Genomic DNA, 25808 nt, shown 5'->3' with positions numbered 1-25808 from the left:
TTTTCCCCTTTAATTTGACTTCCTGTGGGAACTTCCTTTCCTGTTAATAGAATGGAGGTAAGAAACTTATTGTACCAATGTTTCCAGTGTTTTGTTTTGTAGGGATTTCATTTGTTTTTGTTTGTGAGAGGGTCTTGTTGTGTTGCCTAGGCTGGAGTGCAGTGAAATGTGTTTTGTTTTGTTATTTGACATGCCATTTATTGAGTGTTTACTATTTGCTGAGCACTGTAATATTTTAGAAACTTTCTAATTTCTAATCCTTTTAGTAAGTATGATGAAGTTAAAGACGGGTAACCTCTACTGAATACTTACTATGGATCAGGCACTGTGCTGAGCTTCACATGCATTATTTAAATTTATCTTCAAGACATCCCCATGGAATAGGTATTATTGTTATCTCTATTTTACAGAAAAAAAAAACCTAAGACAGTTTATTTGAACTGGAGAATTCAAGTGGCTTACACAGCTAGTAAATGATAAAGTTAGAAATGGAACCCAGAACTCCAAACTCTCCCTCATAACTCTATCCTGTATATAAGAAGGTATCGCTTGCAATGTAACCTTTTACAACTTACGGTGTTTTATTTGCAGTACGTTTAAAACTGATTTCATAAAACTCTATGGAATGTAATTAATTTAAAGACAGCATTCTTAGCACATAGGCTATGTTTAAAAACAGGCAGCAGGATACAAAATTTTGGTTAGACAGCAAAAATAAGTTCAAGAGATTTAGAGTACAATACAGTGACTATCATTAATAACAATGCATTGTATTCTTGACAATCACTGAGAATGGATTTTAAGTGTTCTTATCATGAGAAAATGGTAAGTATGTGAGGTAATACATTTGTTAATTAGCTCAATTTAGTCATCCCACAATGTGTACATGTTTTAAAACATCATGTGGTACACAACAAAAAAAAAATCAGTTTTTTTTAACTAAAAACACTTTTTAAAGAAAGTTTTGCTGTTAGAAAAGTCTTAAGAAATACCATTTGGATGTATATATTGCATCCAAAAAAAGCAGTGAAAGTCATGATACCCATTATATGAAAAATTGAACTAGTTGTAAGTATATGGGATAGTGATTTGTCATAATTGACTGCATTCCAATGTGTTAATGTGGTATCAAAAATTCTTAGTTCAAAAAAAAGAAAAAATTCTTAGTCTATTTTTTAATCTAAATATTGCTTTAATAATTTGTATTAACAATTTTGGAGCTACTGCCTTAGCAGAGTAAAGTTTATCTAAACTAAAATTAATAAAAGTGCCATTTAATAACCCTTCTTCTAAAAAACAGGCAGTAGGCCAAATTTGTCCTGTGGGTTGTACTTGCTGACCCCTGCCTTGAAGAATAAATTATATGCAAAGACACTAGGCAGGAAAGAATAGAAACAGTTCCTGTTTGCTTTGAAGGTTGGAAGTAGCACAGAATCTCTCATTACCTTTGTTGGGAATGTTCAAGGAGAGATAAGGCAGTTGCTAAAAAAGGGAAGATTTGTCTGAGCCAGAGGAGAGGTACAGCTGTCAAGTGTGCCTGTGCTAGGGAGGGAGCGAAGTAAGGTGTGGAGTTTCCACCAGAATCATGGGGTTGTCATAACGCAAACATGCCATGGCTGGTCATCTGAAATGCCCTTGAGACAAAGTATTATGTGTTCAAAGGGAGTAGACATCTCCCTCAGAGAAACTTGAAGATAACATTTTAAAATGTTCTATTGAATGTGATTCATACATTTCAAAGTAGATAGAAATAGGAGTAAGAGGTGCAGTGAGAATTCTTTACTTACTTCCTTTGACCACATAGGGTTGTCTGTTATAAAATAAGTTGAAAAGGAGATGCGAGATCAAATATCCATCATTGCCTCTACAAGAAAAGGAACTTCACTGGAAGAGAAGTCAACTGAGTTTATATTTTAAGGAGGCAAGAGAGGGACTGGCTCCATGTGCAATATTAACTAGCATTTTTAGAAGCTAGTCTGGCTGGTCATTCCGAAATAACCAGCATTCTGTGAATGGATCCCTGTGACCTCTGTCCCACTGTTCTAATGAGCAACAGGACCAGCTGCTTCTAATGTTGCCCCATCAGCAGTCCCACGAACTTCAGGCAGAGAAACAAAACTTTAGCTGGATGTGGAGGGGTCTTGTCACTTACAAAAGACAACAGAAGACACCAGTGGAAATTATTTGCATTTAATTTATTCCCCAGTTCTTGCCATGAGCTCCTTTTTAAAATGTTGGAAGTGATAGATTTAGGGGGCTGAGGAACAAAATGTCCCAATTGGCCTCTGTGTCTTGCATCTAAAATTTGATCACTGTGTAAAATTTAAGGCTGATATTTCTGCACAAGAGGAGAGGAAAAGGAAAAGGAAGTGTTTGAAACACTGAAACTATAACTAGGTAGTTGATAAACAGATTCAGAGATGTATATATACATTTAGATATATAGATAATTTAGATCTATATATCTATCTATCTAAATTTATCTATCTATCTATCTATTTAGATAAATAGATAGGTAGATAGGTAGTCGGTCTTATGTGTGCCTTACCTTTTAGAGCTAATCCAAGCACCGATATACTACCAAAGCCAAGTCCTTAATCATTCCAGGAACATCACAGAAATGAAATGTAGAAAACTAATAATAATCATATACTTAGTATATGTATGTTTTTTTCCCAGCACATAAAGGGTTTGTATAGGCTAGTGGTCATCAAGCTGTTAGGAAGAAAAAAGCGAAATTAAAACCAAGATCTTCTCATTTCTATTCAAAACCTATTGTTCTTTTTTCTTTTTCATTTTTATTTTGCATTATATATTTAATGCTGTAAAACTAATGAGGATTCAATACTAGCAGAAATTCAGACAGAGGGATTCATTGTTAGTTGATTGTTACTAATCCTTATCTCTGAAGGTATTTTCATCAATTTTTTTGGTGTACTTTTTCTTAGTTTCCAGTATTTTAAAAAAAATGTGTTTTGATGCATAAAGGAAACATCATGAATGTGTATTATTTTTTAAAATACTCATAGAAAATGAATACCAGCATCATTGAATAGTTAACACATGACAGCAAAACTTGCATGAATAATTCTCAGCTCAGAGATACTGGGAAATATTTAATTTTTACATGGTGGAGTTTTTTCTGTTACCTATAAAGGATCACACATGATCATATTCATCCCCCCTTTATACTGAGATATTACATCAACTTGTGAAGCCATTTTGTAAACCAGTTGAAATATTGCTGGTCACTACTTATTACATAGTTTCTTAAAGCACAGTGTAGAAGCTGGATGGGGATTAATTCCTTTCCTTCCCATCCTAAGAGTCATGGCTGACACCTGTATAATAATGACAAGTTAACAAGAGAAGAGGATAAGAGTCTTCCTCTGTCACCCAGGCTGGAGTGCAGTGGTGCAGTCTCAGCTCACTGCAACCTCCGCCTCCCGGATTCAAGTGATTCTGCTGCCTCAGCCCCCTGAGTAGCTGGGATTACAGGTGCCTGCCACCATGCCCGGCTAATTTTTATACTTTTAGTAGAGACTGGGTTTCTCCATGTTGGCCAGGCTGGTCTCAAACTCCTGACCTCAAGTGATCTGCCCATCTCAGCCTCCCAAAATGCTGGGATTACAGGCGTGAGCCACCATACCCAGCCGAAGCAATCCATTTTTATGCTTAGGTTCGATGAAGTATGAACAACTGTGTAGAAATATGATTAGACACAATATGATCTAATGCTAAAAGGCTGAGTGGGGAAACTAGCCCATCCTGCCTGTTACGATTTTTCTCAGTCCCCCTGTGCAGCACTCACACCTCCCAGGTAACAGGTAGGATCCCTCTGGAATGAGGGTCTGAATTTCTTTATGGTCAGGTGTTATACAGAAAAGCGGGGGGTGGGTAGAGTAAATATTTAGGTGTTATGGTTAGTCTTGAGGAAAAGGCATTCTGATGTCTATGATCTGTCTTGGAGAAGAGGGATTCTAGTGTCTAAGGTTTTTGCATCGGGGAAGAAAGAGAGGAGAGACAAGAGGGCAGAAGGTCTGTTTCTGAGGCTGCTTCTTAGGCCTTCACTTTGGGGTGTCATTTACTGAGCCTGAACAACAGCATCCTTGTTTCTGTCTAATTTTCTCTGGGGGTTTTCTCACCTTTACCTTGGGAAAGTTTTCATGGAGTTTTGTGCTTTCTTATTCAAGGCCTTCATTTTAAATATCCCCAACAAACAAAGGGATACAGTAAAAATCATGCTGGCTAATTAGTAAAAGGCTAGTATGAATTAAAGGAAGACTCTATATTACAAAATATTGTTTTAAAGTATAGCTGTGTTTCTTGGAAGTTCATTGTTTCATCTGAATGTAGTATATCTCATTCTAATGAATTTGCTTTAAAGACCTGCCAGTGATGGTTTGTAATTATAGTATTAATTTTTTAAATTCAATTAGGATCATGTAACAATTTTAAAATTTGACACAAAATCTAACTTGTTTAATTTTCTTACTTTAAATTCTTCATATAAAGACAATGAAAAGCTAAATTCAATAGTTGTACAAATCTAAATAAGAATACAACTTAAGACTTTTCTGTCATTACTAACACTATGGAAGATCTGATAGAAGGCATAAGAAAATACTGAGACCATCACAGTGCCTACACATAATAAGTATTCCACATATGTTTGTCAGGTGAGTATATGAGTTGTTATAATTCCCAGCATTACATTAAGGGAACAAGTAGATACGTGAAGAGAGTACCAGCAGCATTTTCCATTCTCCCAATTGTCTTCAGTTATTATAGCAGATAAATTTTTAATCCTACGTTTGTGCTAGCACTAGCATTTACAGGTTTCTCCCTGATATATGGCCCATTAACACACAATAATCCGAGTTCCGAGTAATTACTTGTATCACTCAACAGAATAGATCATTGAGGCACTGGATGACCAGTTGACTTTTCATGTGATGAGATGTGATGAGAAAACAGCAAAGCTGAAGGTTCTACTTGGCTCCTCTGGAAGCCATATTTCTGCTTTCTCCTCCCTACATCACTTTCTTTTGCTTTAATGGAATTCTGGGAAGATGTGTGAGTGAGAGAATCTGAGTATGGAAGGTGTTGCAAAGATGTAAATGTTGTAAAAAACTAAGGTAAACTATCATAACACATAAATAAACTATGTCCCTAAAGCTGCAAACATTTTAGCTGAGAGCAATTATTATTATGCTCAATTATTTGTTAACCATCATGATGAAATGTCTTCCAGATGCATCTTTGCTTATATCAGCTTCTTTGCAAAAAGTCTGTAAGGTGGCTTAGCTAAGAGTAGTCAGCTTCTATTTATAATGTAGAATAATAAAAATACCCAACTCTATTCAGTCCTTTATAGTTCCCAAAGCTTTCCACATCCATCGTCACATTTGGCCTTCTCAATAGCCCTGTGGAGTAGCTAGAGATGATATAATTGCAGCTGGAAATGAAGACCATATTCAAATGGAGCATGTCAACCAATTTGCTAGTACAATTTTCTCCTATTTCTGTGACACAGATGTGAAAACAAACAAAAAAAAAAGAAAAGCAGAATGAATGCCAAGAAATAGCATGTGATTAGAAATGTTGTTCATTTCTTCTTTCAGTAAACCACAGAAAGATAACAAAGGCTACTGCGCCCAGTACAGAGGGGAGGTGTGTAATGCAGTCCTGGCAAAAGACGCTCTTGTTTTTCTCAACACCTCCTATGCGGACCCTGAGGAGGCCCAAGAGCTACTGGTCCACACGGCCTGGAATGAACTGAAAGTAGTGAGCCCACTCTGCAGGCCAGCTGCTGAGGCTTTGTTGTGTAACCACGTCTTCCAGGAGTGCAGTCCTGGAGTAGTGCCGACCCCTATTCCCATTTGCAGGTAAAATCTCAAAAATAGTTCAAAGGAAAAATTCCATTTTTCTATCCGCACAACAGAAAGAGTTTTTGAAAAATGTTGTAATGTGCAACAGTAAAAGGAAAAAAGCTGGTTTTCATTCAAAATAGGAGGTAGTGGCTGGGCGCAGTGGCTCATGCCTGTAATCCCAGCACTTTGGGAGGCCAAGGTGGGTGGATCACTTGAGGTCCGGAGTTCAATACCAGCCTGGCCAATATGGTGAAACCCCGTCTGTACTAAAAATACAAAAATTACCCAGGTGTGGTGGTGCACTTGTAATCCCAGCTAGTTGGGAGGCTAAGGCAGGAGAATCACTTGAACCGGCGAGGCGGAGGTTGCAGTGAGCCGAGATTGCACCACTGCACTCCAGCCTGAGTGTTGAGACTCCGTCTCAAACAAAGAAACAAATAGGAGGTAATTAATCAGACAAAATGTCTATCATGTAAATCACTGAAGATAACCTAAAATACAAGTACTTAGAACCTCTAGAAAATGTCATAAATGGTGTAATATTCCATTACTCTTGTTATTGTTCACATTATTATGGTATCCATAAATATTCCAGATTTCTATCAAATGAAAGGAGAAATCTTAAACTAACATGGACCTCATTAGTAAGCCAAGATAGAGAAAATAAAAACTGCACATTATTTGTCAATAAATGAGATCATGCCAAGCATTCCAGAATGTTAAAGTACATTCCATCCAAAATTCTAAGTTCTGATGCTGTTGCCTCATTTGGGTGGGGTAGGAGGGAATTATACTGTAAATAGATATTTTTTAAAATTCCCATACTTTTTAAATATTGAAATTTATAAATTTATGTTCAATAGAATTATCTTCACCTTTAATTACTCCTTATGTAGAAAAAAAAAAAGAATCAATCTAATTTTTGATCCAAATAGAACAAAGTTCAAATACTGTTAGTTCTGCTTTCTCGATGTGTGTGGTCTTGGCTAAACTTCAGTTTCCTCATCTGCACAGTAGAATTGAGAGGATTAAAGGATAAATCACACTCATGGAGTATGTCAGAAACTAGATAGACATTGTTATTCCTAAATCTTCTGTTGAAGAAACCCCATGAAAACTACCAACACAGCACATTTCCACTATTTTGATAAAACCAGAAACTATTTAAATATTGCAATAATTTTAGGACACTCTCTATTTAGCATATAATAAAAACAGTATGGTCATTAAATTGGAGTTCTGTATTCCTCAATTTACTGCAAAGTCTGAGGGTTTGGAGACACTATAAGAGTAATATAATTTGTTTATTCATCTAAGAAGATTGTATTGTGATCAGGCATGTCATCTAAAAATCTCTAGAGACTTCAGCATTGATGGAATAAGAAGGGGAAAGAGAAGGAGAGAAAAAGTAAAGTTACTGCAAAAAAAAAAAAAAAATAGGAAGAGCAGGTGAGGGGCAGTAAAATTTGTTTTAATAGAACTTAAGAAATACTGATGCTATTTCAACTGTCCTTGCAGTTATTTGAAAAAATAGTGCCTCTGTTAATTATCACTTCTTTAGATTTCTCCTCCTTGGGCTTCTTTATAGGATTCTCCAAAATTGTTTATTTGATGTACTGTTCATCAATGAAAATCCTTTTGCTAGAAAGTAGCACGTGTATAATAAACAGAAATGTAACCAGCAAAATAAAGTGAGAGTAGATTCTATCAGCTTTATCCTTTAGTACTACTAACATAATGTGTGGTGGCCACGGAATTGTTATCATACTTACACAGTGACACTCAGGCAAATCAGCTCAACACCATGGACAGATGCTTGACAGAAATAATAATTAGATTAGAAAAATTATTTGTATGTGTGACAGCTATTGTGGTTTTCTGATTACACAACCCACAAGACTCCGTTGTATAAAAAAAGAACACAGTACTTTCATTGCTAAAACCCAGAGAGTTGGTCACTACTGAGGTGTGTGTTTACTTATGTTTACTTATATCTATATTTCTGTACTCTGAATTCTATTTCATTGATGGTTTCTCTATTTTTGCAGACTTTGGATTTAATTACTGAGTCTTCATAATTAATTTCAATTTGTGCTATGAATTTCACAGGTTTTCATCTTTTAAAAAGTGTTTACTCATATAACTATTTTTAATTATTATATGTTGACATTGGCAAAATGTTTCTAAATTTCGTATTTAAAAATAACTATATAAATTATATAATATATATTAAGTTAACAAGTTATTATATTAATAATATAATATGTTACTAATATTATATAATATATATTATAAGTTATATAATATATAATATATTATAAATTATATAACATATATAACATAAGTTATATATTATATATTTTATATTTATATAAAGTATATATCATATATTTTATAATTATATTATATGTTATATAACATATAATATATAACATATATTATGAGTTATATAATTATATTACATAACTTATAAGTTATATAATTATATTATATGTTAATTATTTAACTTATATAATTAATATATACGATATATGTTATATTGTATAACATATAATTATATTATATAAGTTATATAATATATAATTATATATAATTATAATTATATGTTACAATTATATATTGCATTATATAACTTATATGATTAATAATTATAATAGATAATATAATTATATAACTTATTATATAATTATTTTAAATATGAAATTTAGAAACATTTTGCCAATGTCCACATGTAAATACCATTTGGAATTTGATCAGAATGATGGTAAGTTTATACAATTAATTTAGGGCAAATAGCTATATTTACATTACTGAGTATTCTCATTTAGGAGTGTGGTATGCCATTCCTTTTATGTAGATCTTATTTTATGCCTGCTAGTAAAGTTTGATGATTTCTTTCTTACATGTTTCTTTTTTTTATTAAGTTTATGACTAGATGTGTTTTTTTTTTTCTGTTTTGTTTTGTTTTTGAGACTGAGTCTCGTTCTGTCGCCCAGGCTGGAATGCAGTGGCGCGATCTCGGCTCACTGCAAGCTCTTCCTCCCGAGTTCACGCTATTCTCCCGCCTCAGCCTCCTGATACAGGCACCCACCACCATGTCTGGCTAATTTTTTGTATTTTTAGTAGAGACGGGATTTCACCGTGTTAGCCAGGACGGTCTCAATCTCCTGACCTCCTGATCCGCCCAGCTCAGCCTCGCAAAGTGCTGGGATTACAGGTGTGAGCCACCGCACCCGGCCGACTAGATGTGTTTTATAGTCATTGCTGTTGTTGCAAGAGTATTAATTATAATATAGTTATTACAGGAGGCTAGAATGTCCATAAAACATAGCGATGCAATTAATTCCCTTGTTCCTTATTTTAATAAAACTGCTATTAATTTCTTTAGAATTTTTACATTTTAGAGTTGAACTATGTAATTTTTTGGATCATATTAATCAGATTTTTTAAAGTGTATTCTTTATTGAGATAGTTTATAGAAGTATAATTTATATACAAGAAACTGTACCCCTTTAACCATATAGTTCAGAGTTAGACAAAAGTATACAACTATGTAACCACTACCCCAATCAAGACATAGAATGTTTTCACCACCCATAAAGTTCTCTTATGCTTTCTTTCCTTTTTTTTTTTTTTTTTTTTTTTTTTTTGAGATGGAGTCTTGCTCTGTTGCCCAGGCTGAAGTGCAGTGGCACAATTTCGGCTCACTGCAACCTCTGCCTGCCGGGTTCAAGCAATTCTCCTGTCTCAGCCTCCCAAATAGCTGGGACTACAGGTGCCTGCCACCACGCCTAGCAAATTTTTGTATTTTTACTAGAGATGGGGTTTCACCTTGTTAGTCAGGCTGGTCTCAAACTCTAGACCTCAGGTGATCCACCTGCCTCGGTCTCCCAAAGTGCTGAGATTACAGGCGTGAGCCACCACGCCCAGCCCTGTTATGCTCATTTCTAATCAACACCCCATTATCTCTGAAGGCATCGCTGTTCTGATTTCTCTGACCATAGCATACAACTAGTTTTGCTTGTTCCTGAATCTCATACTCATGAAATTGTGTATTATATAATGCTTTGTGTCTGACTTCTTTTGTTCATCATAACGTTTTTGATATTCATCCGTATTGCTACATGTAACAGTGGTTTGTTCCTTTTCATTGCCGCTTTTATTTGCGTGGTTGAGATGGAAATAATTACGTGAAGTAGGTAGGGTCAAGCTCCCCCTCATTTTGCCCAAGAATTATAAAGCAATTCATTTGAACAACTGCAGTATCAAAAGGAAAGTTAGTATAGAAATGTTAGGCCACTCAAGATGACTGACTCATCAACCACAGCAACAAAAAAGTCAGATACCAGCTTTAGACACAAAGGATCAACTAAATAATTTATTCCTGCAATTTGTAGTTTATTTCAATTTTGTTTGGTATTATACCTCCTAGTTATTGAGAGGAATCAAGTCTCATCAATCATAAATCATTAATCCTTGCCAACAAGTATTTTTTTCCATTTTATTTGTTAACAAGTTGTTACTACTATATAATAAAGCCATTTCATTTTATTGTATTTATATGCAACAACTGCTTTACAATATTCTACTAGATTTTTGATTGATAGTCTGTGGTTCCTCTGATGGAAAAATATGGTCTATAAATAATTATAAACTATTATATATTGTTTATATCTAATATAAAAGTATAAATCTTAATTAGATTGTACTCTTTCTTAATTGAAATTTCGGAAACTTTTACTAGAATTAAAATTAAATTTTACCTTTGTGTGCTAGCACAAAATACATTTATTGACTAACTTTCCAACATTTATGTCCCAGTTCAGTTTACATGCATGAGCCACAGATGTTCTTTCTTATATTGAAAATAATTCACCTTTTTTAAAGAAAAAAATCCCTTTCACTGAAATTTTAAATTTATTAGAAAATCATAGTTATTTCCTAAATCTATGTCATTTGCAGTGTACATTTAAAAATGTATTTCTAATTCCCATTGTTACTTAAATAAGTAGTTTTATTGGAAAAATGTGATTTTTAAAAATCCTCATCGTCATTTTGTTCCAATTGAAGAAAATATAATCTAAAAATTTTTACATTTTAGTATTTTATAGAGGTTTTCCTTTCTCTGATATATAATTAAAAATAAAAATTGGCATTTATAAAGATGTAGTCTCTTCCATTAACATACAAAATTCGTATATTTATGTTCAATCCTTTCTGCTCTTAAATGAGTATTATCTATTTGATCCAAAGTTTAATAGTGATATATCGAAATTTTCACAATAATTGTGTTTCTAAGAATGTTTTCTTGCAATTCTGACTCCTACTTTTTGCACCAAGAAATATTAAACTAAAATTGAATTTACTGCTGATAATGGGTAAGTTTGATCTTCAGTTTTTTGTTATATCTTTTGAAAAAGTCTCTGCCTTTATTCATCAAAATAGTTCAGAAGTTGTCAACCATTTTATATTCCAACTCTACTTGCTTGTGAGATTTTTAAAAGCATGCTATCACTCATGGTTTTCTAATTATTAGGTTGGTGCAAAAGTAATTGTGGTTTTTCCATTAAAAGTAATGGCAAGAACCGCAATTACTTTTGCCCCAACCTAATATAAGCAGTCATTCAATGATGTGTGCCTCTTTGCATGAATGACATGGAATTTTATTTGTCCAACAAATATTTATTGATCTCCTTCTGGGCTCCAAGTACTACACTAGGCACTTAGGATATATTAATGAACATAATAAACAACTTAAATATAACTTTAGAAGGTGTTAAATGTCATGGAAAAAGAAAAAAGGAATGCTCGGGTAAGGAAGACCGGGAATACCAAAGGAAGAGCAGAAAGTTGTAACTTTAAAAATAAGGTATTCAGGGTAGACCTAATTAAGTTAGCATAATTGTACTGAATCTTCCACACTTGTTCTTTGAAACTTTATCTGAAATTATAAACCATATTTGTATTGTTCAATTACATTTTATTTGCATATGCTCAATTTTTGGAATATTATTCTTAGCTTTTACATTTGATTTCATAATCATATATAAGTAGATACTTGGAGAAGTTTACTATGTTACTTATCATTGATACTCATTGTCATTCATTTCAAATAAAATCTTTCTTTTTCTTAAATTCTTAATTTAAATTCACTTCTTGTTTATTCTTCTCTTCTTTACTCATCTCTCATTCAGGTGGAGTAGGTATTTTTCACATATAAAAAAAATTCTGTCTTTGTACATATGTGTTTTTGACTGGGTATTTAAGTCTGTGTTAACATAAGTGTTAGCTTTTGTGTTAGTTCTCCTCAAACACTATGGACTCAGACCAATTATTTTCTGGCCATGTTGTAATGAAGAGGAAGCAGAAAGCAATCCTGACTTTTGTTCCTTTGTAAGGAACATTTTCCTCTCTCCAGATTGTAGAAAGATTATTTATTTCATTGTTGAGATTCAAAATATTTGTAAAATTCATTTGGGGATAGATTTATTTTGTTTTCTTTCATGTAATATAAAGAATATAAACATAATAGGTAATATGCCCTAAACATTATGCCCTTTTCATCTTAAAAATGTTTTCTTTTACCGTATCTTTGATTATTTTCTATTTTTTATGTCTCTGGTTCTCTTGCTGAGAAACACTATTATTTGACTTTGAATTTCTTACTTGCTCCACTTTATCAGTTATTTCACACATTATTTTCATCTGTTTAGCCTTTCTTGCATTCAATTAGGTCCTTTCTTTCCACATTCAATTGAATATTTAGTTCAAATTTGTTTATTTCTTGCAGTGCCATTTGTTTTCTATTTTCAATGAAGATTGTAAGTGTTGGTTTTATTTTTTGTGGTTTCTATTTTCTGTAGTTACTTCCATGTTCAAATTATCCCACTTTTCAGTCTATAGTTCATCTTGATTTGTTTTTTTCTTGTGAAAATCTCTGCTATAGAGGGCATGCTTTAGTGCATGGCAATGAAAACAGCAAACCAAAAGTCATTCATTAATGTGTTCTTCTATTTAGAATAAAAAATTTCCCAGGTATTTGCTGCTTCTGCATAATGTGGAATATGAAATTTTTTTCATATATCCCATATTGATTTTTGCACATTTTATGCTGTCTGCATGCAAAAAAAAAATAATGTGTTTATACAACCCAGGGGTGGAACCAAGATAAGCAACTCTCCTCAGGTCCTTTACCTACTCAGAAGTCTTGAAAGCCCCATTATACTCCCTTCTCCCTCACACCCACCAAGAATTATAAATCCCATTGTTATCTTCATATAAGAATATATTTGCATCTCATCACATTCATATGCACAGTCTTTTATTCTATGCATGCTCCATTAGCTCATATTGGCAAGTTAGGAAAGCAGGAGTGTGGCAATAAGTATTTAAAAAGACACCATTGTGGCATACACACACACACACACACACACTCACAATTTCCTCCTCTCTGAATCCTTCACATACTGAATAAAGGACATCTGCTACTATTATGTTTAATTTATTTAATTATCTTTAATTTCCTCTTATTATTAACCCTAAATACCTTAATTTGACTATGCAGTCTGTCCTATTTTCTATCAGGCTTAAGCAAATACTAATCTGCAAAATTCCAAGTAGTCCAGTTAGTGTTTCTTCAGCCCCTTCACTCATAATACAATATGTAGATGAACATAACAGCTTCATATTCAAACAGATACTACCTTGGCTTTCTCAGATAGAAGCACACATAGCCATCGGACAGGATTCTGTGCCTCAAAGTAAGGGCTGAGTAAGGACCCACATGCCCTCCTCTAAGCTGTCAGGGAGGCGGTGCTGTTCTGTTTCAGAGGACAAAGCACACAGAGGTCCAGACTATATTCCTCAAGCCCTGCCCATTAGCCCCAAGATCGTAGAAAAATCTTCCAAACTGGAAACTGATTGACAATGATCCTGACTTTCAGTAGGTGTGTTTTTTAAACTCTGTATACCTTATTTCTCTACCTGTGTTGTTATTTGAATATGGAGTTGGGAGAAGACATATCAGAGATTCCCAAACTAACACATTTTAAATTTGACGTTTTTTCTCCTAGACTAACATTAATTGTATTTCACAACAAAATGAGAGATCATTTCATCTCATGGGACAGTACACTAGATTTCATGAAATCTCATATTATTTACAGTAAAGAGTTTCTTTCATAAACGCTTTTCTCAAGAACAGACAATTTACTATGATGATGTCTTGAAAACACAGAATTTAGGCTCTGCCACAAATTTGCTTTAACATGTTATGATTCATCAAGTTTTGTTCTCCATATACTATTTTAGAGAGTACTGCTTGGCAGTAAAGGAACTCTTCTGTGCAAAAGAATGGCTGGCAATGGAAGAGAAGACCCACAGAGGACTCTACAGATCTGAGATGCATTTGCTGTCGGTGCCAGAATGCAGCAAGCTTCCCAGCATGCACTGGGACCCTACAGCCTGTGCCAGACTGCCACATTTAGGTAACAAAGAGTTCTCCCAAGACTTTGTAGCTTAAGAGAAATTTACTATTTTGAAGAAACTAAGGTGTGAACTTAAAGCTTCTAACATTTCTAGGCATTTCTAATTTTTTTTTTTTTTTTTTAGTTCTGCCTTCCTTAGATACCTACTAGTGGAATCCTAATGCTATCCTAATTGCACAGATTAGGATAAAGATTTATTTCATTTGCTCTAAAATAAACGAAACAGCACTTTTAATTACTGCTTGACATTTTAGATTCTTTCATAGGGAATCTTATGAGAGCTTGTAACATTTTCTGGAATGTGCAGAAAAATGGCTAAGAAGCATCTCATATTTTGTCAGAAGAGTGGAATAAAGGAATAAAGTCCTTTTTCTTAGCCAAGAAAGCATGCTAAAATAAGACACATGTTTGAAAATGCTGATCTCACAAAACAAAACTGAATTGCTTCATGTTGCTTTAATGAACTCTGTTTGTAAGGAACTATGTTGTTATCCCTAACAGCTGGTATAATTTCAAAGACCCAATTCTTTCACATTCGAATGCAAAGAATGTTTTCCAGTTGTATATTAAAAAGCTGAAAGAGAACTTGCGTTTCCTAGCACTCTCTCACAGACTATGTGAGATATCTGGATGCTCACTTAAAACAAATTTTTATCCTTTCCCCTTCAGATTATAACAAAGAAAACCCAAAAAGTAAGTAATTGTGTTTGTGCCCTTGAAACCTTATGTGTATGTAATTGGATTCATGCATGTGTGTTTACACTCATATATCCTGATGCCCAGAACAGAAAGTACAGCCCCTCTCAAAGGCTTCTCACCATGCTCATCCAGTGTAGAACATGAGGGAAGGTCATGGAAGGTCTCAGTTTGTAACGTTTAATTAGACCATAGAGAGTACCATATTTAGCGAATCATACAAATACTATCTCCCACCTCCAGGTCATTAGCCTGTTTTATTTCTTATATGTCTGTAAAGCAAGCCAAATTTAAAAAGTCACCTTTTGATTTTATATTCTTGATTTGGTATAATCTAACTATGTATAGATGAAACCCAACATTTATTGCTTCATTGAGCCAATTCGTGATCTTCATTTGTGACAACAGATCTCTCTTTTGGAGGTTAGGTATTTTTTTAAGACAGCTGATTTCCAGTATAAAGTTTATAGGATCAAATCAAATGGCTCTAAAAAGGTCATCACAAAAATAGGAAATAATTCAAGAAGGTTGCTTGAAAAGGGATGTCCTACGAAATTACTTGTATCAGATAGTGCTTTAACCTGTCAGAATGCAAAAATCCTCAGGATGAAATTAGAAAAGTTTTTCATGTCAATTAACCCTCTGGTCTCAGTGTTCTAAGCCTTAAATCCCACTTACTTCCTATAATACATATTCCAGCCCTAATCCCCTCTGCACTTGGCTAGGTGCCAGGACTTGATTTTTACCAGCTTGCTTAACGGACCAACACTTAATGTATTAAAAGAAAGAATGCTACTGGTCCTAGCTGAATCACTCAGAATTATTAAACAAGAAGAGTTATGGAAACCTTAAAAATCTCTTATTCTGGTAGCCTGTCAAATTGTTATTCCCAAATCGAAGGAATAAAAAAAAAAATTCAATTCTTTGTTATATGAGCAGCCAAAGTTTACTTTGATTGGACTTTGAATTGATTACTCTGCTCTTTGTTATCCATCAATTGTTTACTCAGTCATCCATTCAAACATTCATGGAGGGTTTACTGTGTGGAAGGACCAGACCATTCATCTTAAATTAGACAGGAACAATACACAAATATCATCCACATTTTTGCCTTTCACACTAATTATAAAGGAATTTTGAGCAGTGCAAACTAGCTACAATAATAAATTTTCTAGTCTTTAAAAAAAGCTTTATGAAATCTTTGATACATGTAAGAAAATGAGCTCCTAATGTCATGAACTGACCATTCAAGTGGAAAATAGAGTAGGGAATGTCTGAAAGTATGCTCCCTGAGTTAAAGGCAATTATTGTTAAAAGAGTTGGCTTTAGCAGGTTAATAGTGAAGCAAAGAAAACATCCTTATTAGGCAGTGTCCCATATTTTATAGGAGCGTGTAAAGACCTCAAATATTTTCCAAAGATTGTCTTGATTTCTGAGTAAACTCTAAAGAATATCACCAGCTCATTTGGAGGGGTCACGAAAGAGCTGTTAATCATTTGTTTATCTTTGTATTATTTTCTTCTTCCTTGAGCACATGGACTAGAATTTCAGTAGTTTTCCTTTTTTATAATTTCTTTGGCTGAAGTGAAACATCTTTTTGAGCAAGCAATGCCTTTGTGCTAGTTACATTATTTGTCTGCTAAGCAAGGATTACACTATTCCCCTCTTCCGTGAGACTTCACATACTTTACTACAGAAACATTTAGCAGTGAATCTGTCTTCTATTTCAGAGCTTCTGTGGAAAAAAGGATAATCTGTCTTAATCATTGAAATAATGATTTGCTATTCTCTTGAATTCTTTTTCCTTCTGTCTTCGCTCTTTCTATACATATACATGGAGAATGAAGGACCCAATGAATGTACCCAAATCCAAACTGATTATAGTGTGATACATACAATATCTCTCCTAATACTCCCAATAGTTCTACAAAATTAAGTACTATGAATGTCCTCCATTTTACCTACAACCCAACATGAGAAAGAGAGATTAAGCAATGTGTCCAATTTTACCCATCTAGTAAGGTGATAAGCCAGAATTTGAACTCAAATCAATCTGATTCTGGCTCTGTCTTCAGAGCCAGAATGTTATACCTCATGCCTTTCTGTTATTACTAACATTTTTTAAAAAAATTTTAAGACCGCATGTGTAATAAAGCTTAACTGATTGTTTAACTGGTTCATTCTTGAATAAATACCACTATCTTTTTACATTTGTTTTAATTGATTATTCTTAAGAAGGTCCAATTGATAAAAATTGTATTGTTCACAATTTTAAATCACCCAGGCCATGTGATGATTCGACTTTTTGTTAACGTTTAAATGAATACATGCTTTGTGTCCCAGACCGTTTTTCCATAATGATCAGCTACCATTTTTCCCACAAATGAAATAATAAAGTGTCAGTGTCTCTCTATGTGTGCGTTCGTGTGCGTGTGTGTGTGTGTGTAAAACTCATGCATTATTTCATAATTGAAATGTAGTTTGAGTAATTTTGTGGTAATATTAAAGTTACACGTTCATAGAAAATTGGAGTTTAAAGTAACTTTAACAGGTATTTTATCCAAACTCTCCCACAATGAAAGAATCTTTTCTAGAGCATCTCTGACAGAAACATTCCTTTTTCCCTCCTGAATTTATTTCTTAATTCCTTTGTAGAATGCATTAATTATTTGAACAATTTAGCTATGTAGAACTAAATTCTGGTTCTCTAGAACTTCAACAACTGATCTTCACTCTGTTTCTTTGATTTATTTATATTCTATATGACAGTCCTTGAAATATTTGTAGACAGGCACTCAATCTCTCTGTAGTCTTCTCTTATTCACATTAAATATCTCCAATTTTCAAATTTTTCTTTTGCAACTGACTTCCAATATCCTCACCTCCATGTTTACTCTTTACTGGCTGCACACAAGCCTCAGAATATCCAGAATAGAACACAATGCACAGAGCATGATTTGATCAGAATTTCAATGCAACCATATTTTCTGTGACAAGGCCTTGTTCTTTTATGAGTATAAACTCATGCTAGCTGGCTAATAATCTCATGACATTAATAGCCCTTCTATACACACGAGTTTACTGATTTCATTGATTTTCTAATACATTTTCTACTAGACCAATCCAATTCATAATTATTTTTATTACATTCTTCTAGCATTTATAATAATTTGTAATTTGTATGTTCTGTGTTCTATGTACTATGTTCTATGAGGCATGGTGATCCAAGACACTTTTCTTCTTATATGAAATCTTTTATCAATGTAAAATGTCACTCTCGTCTTGTTTTAGTGCTTTTAGCTTTAAATTTCTAGTATTAATAATGGTAATTTTTCCTTGTATTTACATTAACCTAGAACCTCTTCGTTCCTCTTTTATTTTTCTTTTCTTATAAACAACATATACCTGGGTTTACTCCAGTCTGATAGCTATTTTCTATTAATAGGAGGATTTAGCCTGTTCATATTTTATATAACAACTGATATAGTCTATTTTATCCCTACTATCTTAACTGTACATTTTCTATTCACTTTATGTTTTTGCTTCTTCTTTTTCCTTTTCTTTACTTGTTACTGGTTATGTTTTCTCCACTGCTAAGTGAAAGTCAGACCACAATTCTTTCTACACATTGCAGTGCTCTATTCATTCCTCATTTCTGCCCACCCCATGGGACTTCAGAACCTCCAATGAGATCCTCAGAATGCGCAGATCCTCTTTCTTACCTCCCCTAGTAGTCTTAGGTTTCTCTTTGCAGAATGATTCTCAATATTGAGTCTCATCTAGTGAATTAGTCAAGACTCCACCCATCGCAGCCCATTTACGTTTATATTGAAGTCACTTTCTGATTCAATTGTTATTAAGAGTTGCCTCATGTATTTCCTCAGAAGGGAAAGTGTCTTGGGAGACAGAATCCCTGAAGCCTTGTATATTATCAAATTGTTTTCTTTTATTTGGGTAGTTGAAAGGTGTATTAGCTGGGAATGGAACTCCTGAGTGACGTTTCTCTGGGTGGTTTATAGATGTGATTTCACTCTTTTCTAGCTTCTAATACGTGAATTTTGTCCAGTGTGAACTTTGTTTATTGTTTTCCTGTAAGTAATTTATTCTTTCTAGGTAGAAACGTCTAGATTTTTCTCTTTATCCATGATATCTGTATGATGAAAATCCTGTTTAATGATGTGCTATTGAACATCTCTTTCCAACTCCATGATCAGGGTTTCACGTTGGGAGCTTGACTTAAGCTATGAGGGGAATCTTTATCCCATGGAAATCAGGATGGCAGACAGATCTTTCTAATGCAAAAAGTTGATTATGCTATTACACCTCTTAAAACACTCCTATGAGACCCTCCATTTGCTGCACGGCATAGTTCAAATTACTTAAATTGGTATACAAGGACTTTTCTCACTAAACCTGATATCTGCAGCCTTACCTGTAGATACTCCCCAACTCCAACAATGAAACTTCTAGGTGCACTTTTAGCAAGGTATCACATCTGCTTAGTTCAGATCTTGGTATATGCTATTCCTTCTTTGTAGAATACTGTCTCTCTACCCTGACTCCATTCTACTCCCTTAATTCCCCCATCTCACACATACCTTTTTTTTTTTTTTTTTTGAGACGGAGTCTCGCTGTGTTGCCCAGGCTGGAGTGCAGTGGCGCGATCTCGGCTCACTGCAAGCTCCGCCTCCCGGGTTCATGCCATTTTCCCACCTCAGCCTCCCGACTAGCTGGGTCTACAGGTGCCTGCCAGGATACCTGGCTGATTTTTTGTATTTTAATAAAGACGGGGTTTCACCATGTTGGCCAGGATTGTCTCAATCTCCTGACCTCGTGATCCGCCCGCCTCGACCTCCCAAAGTGCTGGCATTACAGGTGTGAGAAACCGCGCCCGGCCCTCACCTTTTTCTTAGTCTGTTCAGGTTGCTATAACAAAATGCCACAGACTGGGTGGCTTATACCACAGAAATTTATTTCTCACAGTTCTGGAGTCCAAGAAGTGCAAGATCAAGGCGCCAGCAGATTTGATATCTGGTGAGGACCCATTCCTCATAGACAAGGTGTCTTCTCCCTGTGTTCTCATGTGGCAGAAGGGGCCAGGGAGCTTTCTTGGACGTCTTTTATAAGGGCATTAATCCCATTCATCAGGACTCTATCCTTATTCATTTCAACTTATGAATTTGGGGGAAAGACACAAAGACTCAAATCATCATAACCTTCAATTGGTTACTGGCTACTCACCATTTATATTTAACTTACAGTTATTCACTCTAGAAAACCTCCCCAGTATGTCTAAACCTGAGTTAGTGCCAGCCCTGAACGCTCATAAGCATCATGTTCTTACTACTCTTATAATGCTTCTTATATTTTGTTTTATTTCTCCATTTACTCACTTGTGTCTCATGACAAGCAAAGACTTGTCATGTTCACAACAGTTTTCTGGATACCTAACAGTCAATATTGATTTAGTGAATGCATTTACACATGGATGAATGAGTGCATAAACTCCTGTAGTGTTCAGAGGAAAAGAATAAAGAGAGAAAATGGGTTAGAGAAGAGAAAAGATAAAAAGGAAAAAGAATGAAGATTCAAAGTGATCGTTTAGATCCAAAGAGCTCATTAATGTAGTTCAAGGGAAGATCAGATCAAATCAGAAGCAGTCATCAAGGAGTAACAAAACAAAACTATCTTGAAGGAAAGAAACATTTAAATCCATGAAGCAAAAGTATTGTTCCAACTATGTCATTTCTTGCATTAAAAAAAAACTCACTAAATCATCATAGATTTTTCTTTTTAACATGACATTAAATTCTACTTTCTGATTCTTCTTAGAAAAATTAACCTTATATTTACTAATGAAATTACACTACCAATTTTATCAATTACATTATATTCCCTCATGCGTTATATATGGTGTGAGCTGCTCTGTAAACTCCAAACACAAAAACAGTTGTTTCACCCTATCTTTTAATAATTGTTCCAACTTTATTCTTAGCAGAAAGCAAAGCTCTTCAATTTAAGCCCCCCACCCACCCATCCATCTTAGATCAAGAAAACTTGGGATGACTCATTCCAAAGAGAATCAGACTAGCTTTCAAGTTGGTCAGAGAGGAACCTAGTCAGTCTGTACAGTCCACCACTTCTGTGGTGCCAGATGAGGCATACTATCACTGGTCTTGCACAGATATTTTACTGCTGTGCTGATGTTCTTCCAGTTCCAGGTGCCTGCCTGAGTCACAGTGGTGACCAGGCCTGGCCTCTGCAGTCTTCAAAATCACTTGCTTAGCCATTGGTACTGAGGGCATTATCACTGGGTCCACTTCCAGACTAAGTCATATATGGGGAGTCTCTTGTAACCTCCAATTTTGCAAGTGTCCTATTTCAAATGGCTTTAGGCATCTACTGCCATAAAGGTTTTATTTTGACTTTGTAATATGTTATATTAATATATCCCCTTATATTAAATCATTATTCTCTGACTATAATGCAGTCAGTTGCTAATATTTCATTTAGGATCTTCTAAACCTAGGCTGTATAATCTATGTATACACTCTTCTGCGTTAACATTGCCAGGTTGTGCTATTAGTATTATAATAATTTCTAAAATAATTTGAAAGACTTTTCTCTTACTGGAACATATTATAAATATGGAAATTTTATCTCTTTCAAGACTAAAAGAATGTCTTTTATAATGTAATAACTTAAAAATCTAGCTTCCTGCCTATGGCAATATTTATATTTTCTAATGCTTCAAATTTGGTGATTAATATGTTCCTATCATTTTCTTTAAGGTATGAAATATATAATTACATATTATTTTAATTAACTTTGAATCTTATAACATTTTTATCGTTTCTAATTTTCTATATTTGTACCCTTTCTATCTTTTTAATTAAAATTCCATTGATTAGACTACTATATGAATATTTATAAAACCAACTATTGATCTTTTAATTTTATCATTTGTGTTATGTGTATTCTAACTTATTAATTTCTGCTTGTGTATGGCTGTTACTTTATTACCTATTATCTTTTGTTTTCTGTAGTTATTGTTTCTTACCCAAAGTCTTGGGTTAAATGTTCAGTTGATTCACTTTCATTCTTTTTATCGAGTGAAAGGAGATAACACTATGACTTTATCTTTGAGCACAACTTTAGCTAAATAAAATACACACTCTTAAGAGGCTTGTGTCTAATCTGTAACTATGGTTACTCTCTACTTTTCGATAAAAAGATCATTGATTTTTTCTTTTTTAAAAATGCCCCATTGGATTTTATTTAATCTATTATTAATTGCACTTTGGCCATTAAGTAGATATGCATAATTTCTGCTTTTAAAATTTATTGAGATTAATCCACAAATATTTGAAAAGAAGGTTTATTCCCTATTTGGGGGTACAAAGGTCATTCTTAGCTATTAAAACATTGTTGTTGATTATTTTAAAATACTCTGTATCCCTGTTTTTGTCTTTACTCAATCTATTAAAAGGATTTAAAATGTGATTAGTAAGGTTATTTTAATACATATACAATGGACTTTGTACTCTACAAATAGTGGTATGAGTATGGCATCTTTTGTTTTCCAAAAGTAATGCTGATTTTACTTGTATACATATCACATTGGACTTTTAAATTGAAGTTTGACAGGAGTTGTTTTTAGATGGACTTTTTCTCATTTGTGTCCTAATATTTTCATTTTTCATCTTCTTTCATGATTTTTTCTTCTGTTTGTAAACTGACAGTAAATGTGTATAAAAGTTCAGCTCTAGACAATCCTGATGTCAAGTGTAATTACATGAAAATATTTTATTTGATAATTTCCATGATTTATGTCAGGTCATAGATAACATGATTCAGTATAAATGGCACCAGACCAAGATCTGCATTTATCTCGGGGGGGGAAAAAAAAAAAAAACTATTTCCTCTCTCTGACTCTCATCTTTAAAATTCTATTATTCTACTAGCTGGATTTACTTACAACTTACAACTAGACCTTATTGAACTTTATAGATATATAACCAGGGAGAACCTGATACATAAATATATTCTTAAGATGAAATTTATTTTATTGATTGCTTAAATACAAAAATAAATTGCTTCTTAAAGGTTTGAAAATGAATAATTATTGTTTACTTACAGCATTCCCACCAATGACATCCTCAAAGCCAAGTGTGGACATTCCAAATTTGCCTTCCTCCTCCTCTTCTTCCTTCTCTGTCTCACCTACATACTCCATGACTGTAATAATCTCCATCATGTCCAGCTTTGCAATATTTGTGCTTCTTACCATAACTACTTTCTATTGCTGCCGAAGAAGAAAACAATGGAAAAATAAGAAAAGGTGAGATTCTAGTTTCAGCTAACCACGTGTAGTAATATTTTAAAACTTCATGTTTAATATGGAGTTGGTATGACACGAGGAATACATATGACACTGCAACTCTCTAAATATATCCGTAGCCCTGTTTTAAAATTAAGTACCCCCATCATGATCTTTACAAATGTCAATGACTTTTTGGCATAGGATCAAATCAAATGCCCTAGGGTCACTGTTTCACAAAAGGTAAAATCTAAACAATAATTTGGAGGAAAATGGCTATTCCTGCTCCTTGTCTTCTCTCTCAGGCCCGTTGCCATTGCTGGCTTGGAGAGCTAAACATTTCTGAGAAAATGTGCCTTTTGACTCTAGACCAAACAAAATATTTTATTGCTCTCAAACCGAAGGATCTTTGGCTGCCTAAGTATAATTTGTTTTCGTTACTCTTAAATGCCATATTTCTTAGAATCTAAGTCTAAGTACAAAGATCGTACCTACTTCTGAGCTCATTCCTGATCTTGCCTGTCTTGCCTGCAGAGAATCAGCAGCAGTAACCCTCACCACACTGCCTTCTGAGCTCCTACTAGATAGACTTCATCCCAACCCCATGTACCAGAGGATGCCACTCCTTCTGAACCCCAAATTGCTCAGCCTGGAGTATCCAAGAAATAACATTGAATATGTGAGAGACATTGGAGAGGGAGCGTTTGGAAGGGTGTTTCAAGCAAGGTAAAGTTATGTATAGAAAAACAATCTCCATTGAAATATGTCTGAAAAGCTACCAAACTATTAGCTTGGTATATATATAATATTAGCTTTATATATATACACACACAGAGTATATATATAATATATATACAGTATATATAATTTATATATATATATGTAATATTAGCCATTGGTACTCAGGGCATAATCACTGGGTCCACTTCCAGACTAAGAAGTCATACATGGCGTCTCTTGTAACCTCCAGTTTTGCAAGTGTCCTATTTCAAATGGCTTTAGGCATCTACTGTCATAAAGGTTTTATTTTGACTTTGTAATATGTTATATTAATATATCCCCTTATATTAAATCATTATAATTATATTAAATCATCATAATATAATATAGTATATATAGTATATATACACACATATATATCAAGCTAATGATATAGTACATATATGTATACTGTGTGTGTATACACACACATATACACATACACATATACATATATACACACACAGTGTAATATACAGTATTATATAGTATTAATACAATATTATATATGTATTCTATAGTATTCATATACTATATAAAAAGTTTTTATCAAATTAGTTAATTCTGGCCAGGTGTGGTGGCTCATGCCTGTAATCCCAGCACTTTGGGAGGCTGAGGCAGGAGGATCACCTTAGTCAAGAGTTCAAGACCAGCCTGGCCAACATGGCAAAACCCTGTCTACTAAAAATACAAAATTTAGCCAGGCATGGTGGTGAACACCTGTAATCCCAGCTACTCGGGAGGCTGAGGCAGAAGAATTGCTTGAACCCAGTAGGTAGAGGTTGCAGTGAGTCAAGATCGTGCCACTGCACTCCAGCATGGGTGACAGAGCAAGACTCTGTCCCAAAAAAAAAAAAAACAAAACAAACAAAAAAAAAACCAACTAGTTGATTATTTACATCATTAACCTTATTTGTATTGCATAATACACTTCAAATCTTAATTTCTCCTCTTTGCTGGAAAACAGTAGTGTATATGGAGATAATATATTTTATTGCATTTAAAATAACTAATTTATAGGAGATGTAAATGTATCTTCACTTCTACAGTTTTCAAATAAGAAATTAGTAATATAGTTCAATAATATTTCCTTTTCAGGAAATAATTTATCATATATTTTTAATCATAATTTCTTACATTGTTTTAAATAATAACTCCTTACATTATAATATAATGTGTAGATATTAAGTAGATGTTCATGAAATGACAAACAGAAAAGGAATAAAAAGGCAAAAATTTACAAAACAATGAGCTCAAGAAAGGAGTATGTATTAGGGCCAATATTAGCCTATTTATCACTTTTGTGCGAACTGGAATAAAATATACTCTCTGCTGCATGGATGTGGCTCTACAGACACACAGCTGAGCCAGAGAAAATGAATTTCGTTTTAATCTTCAACTGTCACTTTGGCCTGATGCTCTTGGGGAAGACACAACTTAATCTCCACTCATGGTGGCCCTGGCATAGAGGTTACATGCATAATGAAAATCTCACACAAATATGTATTGGAAACCAAAATTTGCAAGGCACCACTTTAGGCTCAATGGAGGGTACAGAGATGAGTAAGCCATGGTTCCTACATCATGGAATTTAGATTCTGGACAAAGATTAAAAGGTTAAGATATAGCTGGGCACAGGGGCTCACACCTGTAATCCCAGCACTTTGGGAGGCC

The 25808-nt window shown here is 34.1% G+C and overlaps 1 protein-coding gene across 4 annotated transcripts in view; it reads left to right on the top strand.

The window, feature by feature from the left end:
- Nucleotides 1-25808, top strand: part of MUSK (muscle associated receptor tyrosine kinase) — a 137195-nt gene that overhangs the window by 103207 nt on the left and 8180 nt on the right. For 2 of the 4 annotated variants that reach the window (XM_023201329.3, XM_023201325.3), the window contains 4 exons: nt 51-57; nt 14184-14359; nt 23195-23396; nt 23910-24101. In XM_023201329.3, the coding sequence (XP_023057097.2) occupies nt 51-57; nt 14184-14359; nt 23195-23396; nt 23910-24101 (577 nt within the window). Of the gene's footprint in view, nt 1-50; nt 58-5624; nt 5889-14183; nt 14360-15028; nt 15053-23194; nt 23397-23909; nt 24102-25808 lie in introns of all 4 variants that reach the window. The other 2 variants (XM_023201320.3, XM_026456251.1) reach the window with 2 other exon arrangements.

This window comes from Piliocolobus tephrosceles, chromosome 14 (assembly GCF_002776525.5).
Source record: "Piliocolobus tephrosceles isolate RC106 chromosome 14, ASM277652v3, whole genome shotgun sequence".
Lineage (NCBI taxonomy): Eukaryota > Metazoa > Chordata > Mammalia > Primates > Cercopithecidae > Piliocolobus > Piliocolobus tephrosceles.
The sequence above is the reverse complement of the archived record's forward strand: the minus strand, read 5'-3'. Positions and strand labels throughout refer to the sequence as shown.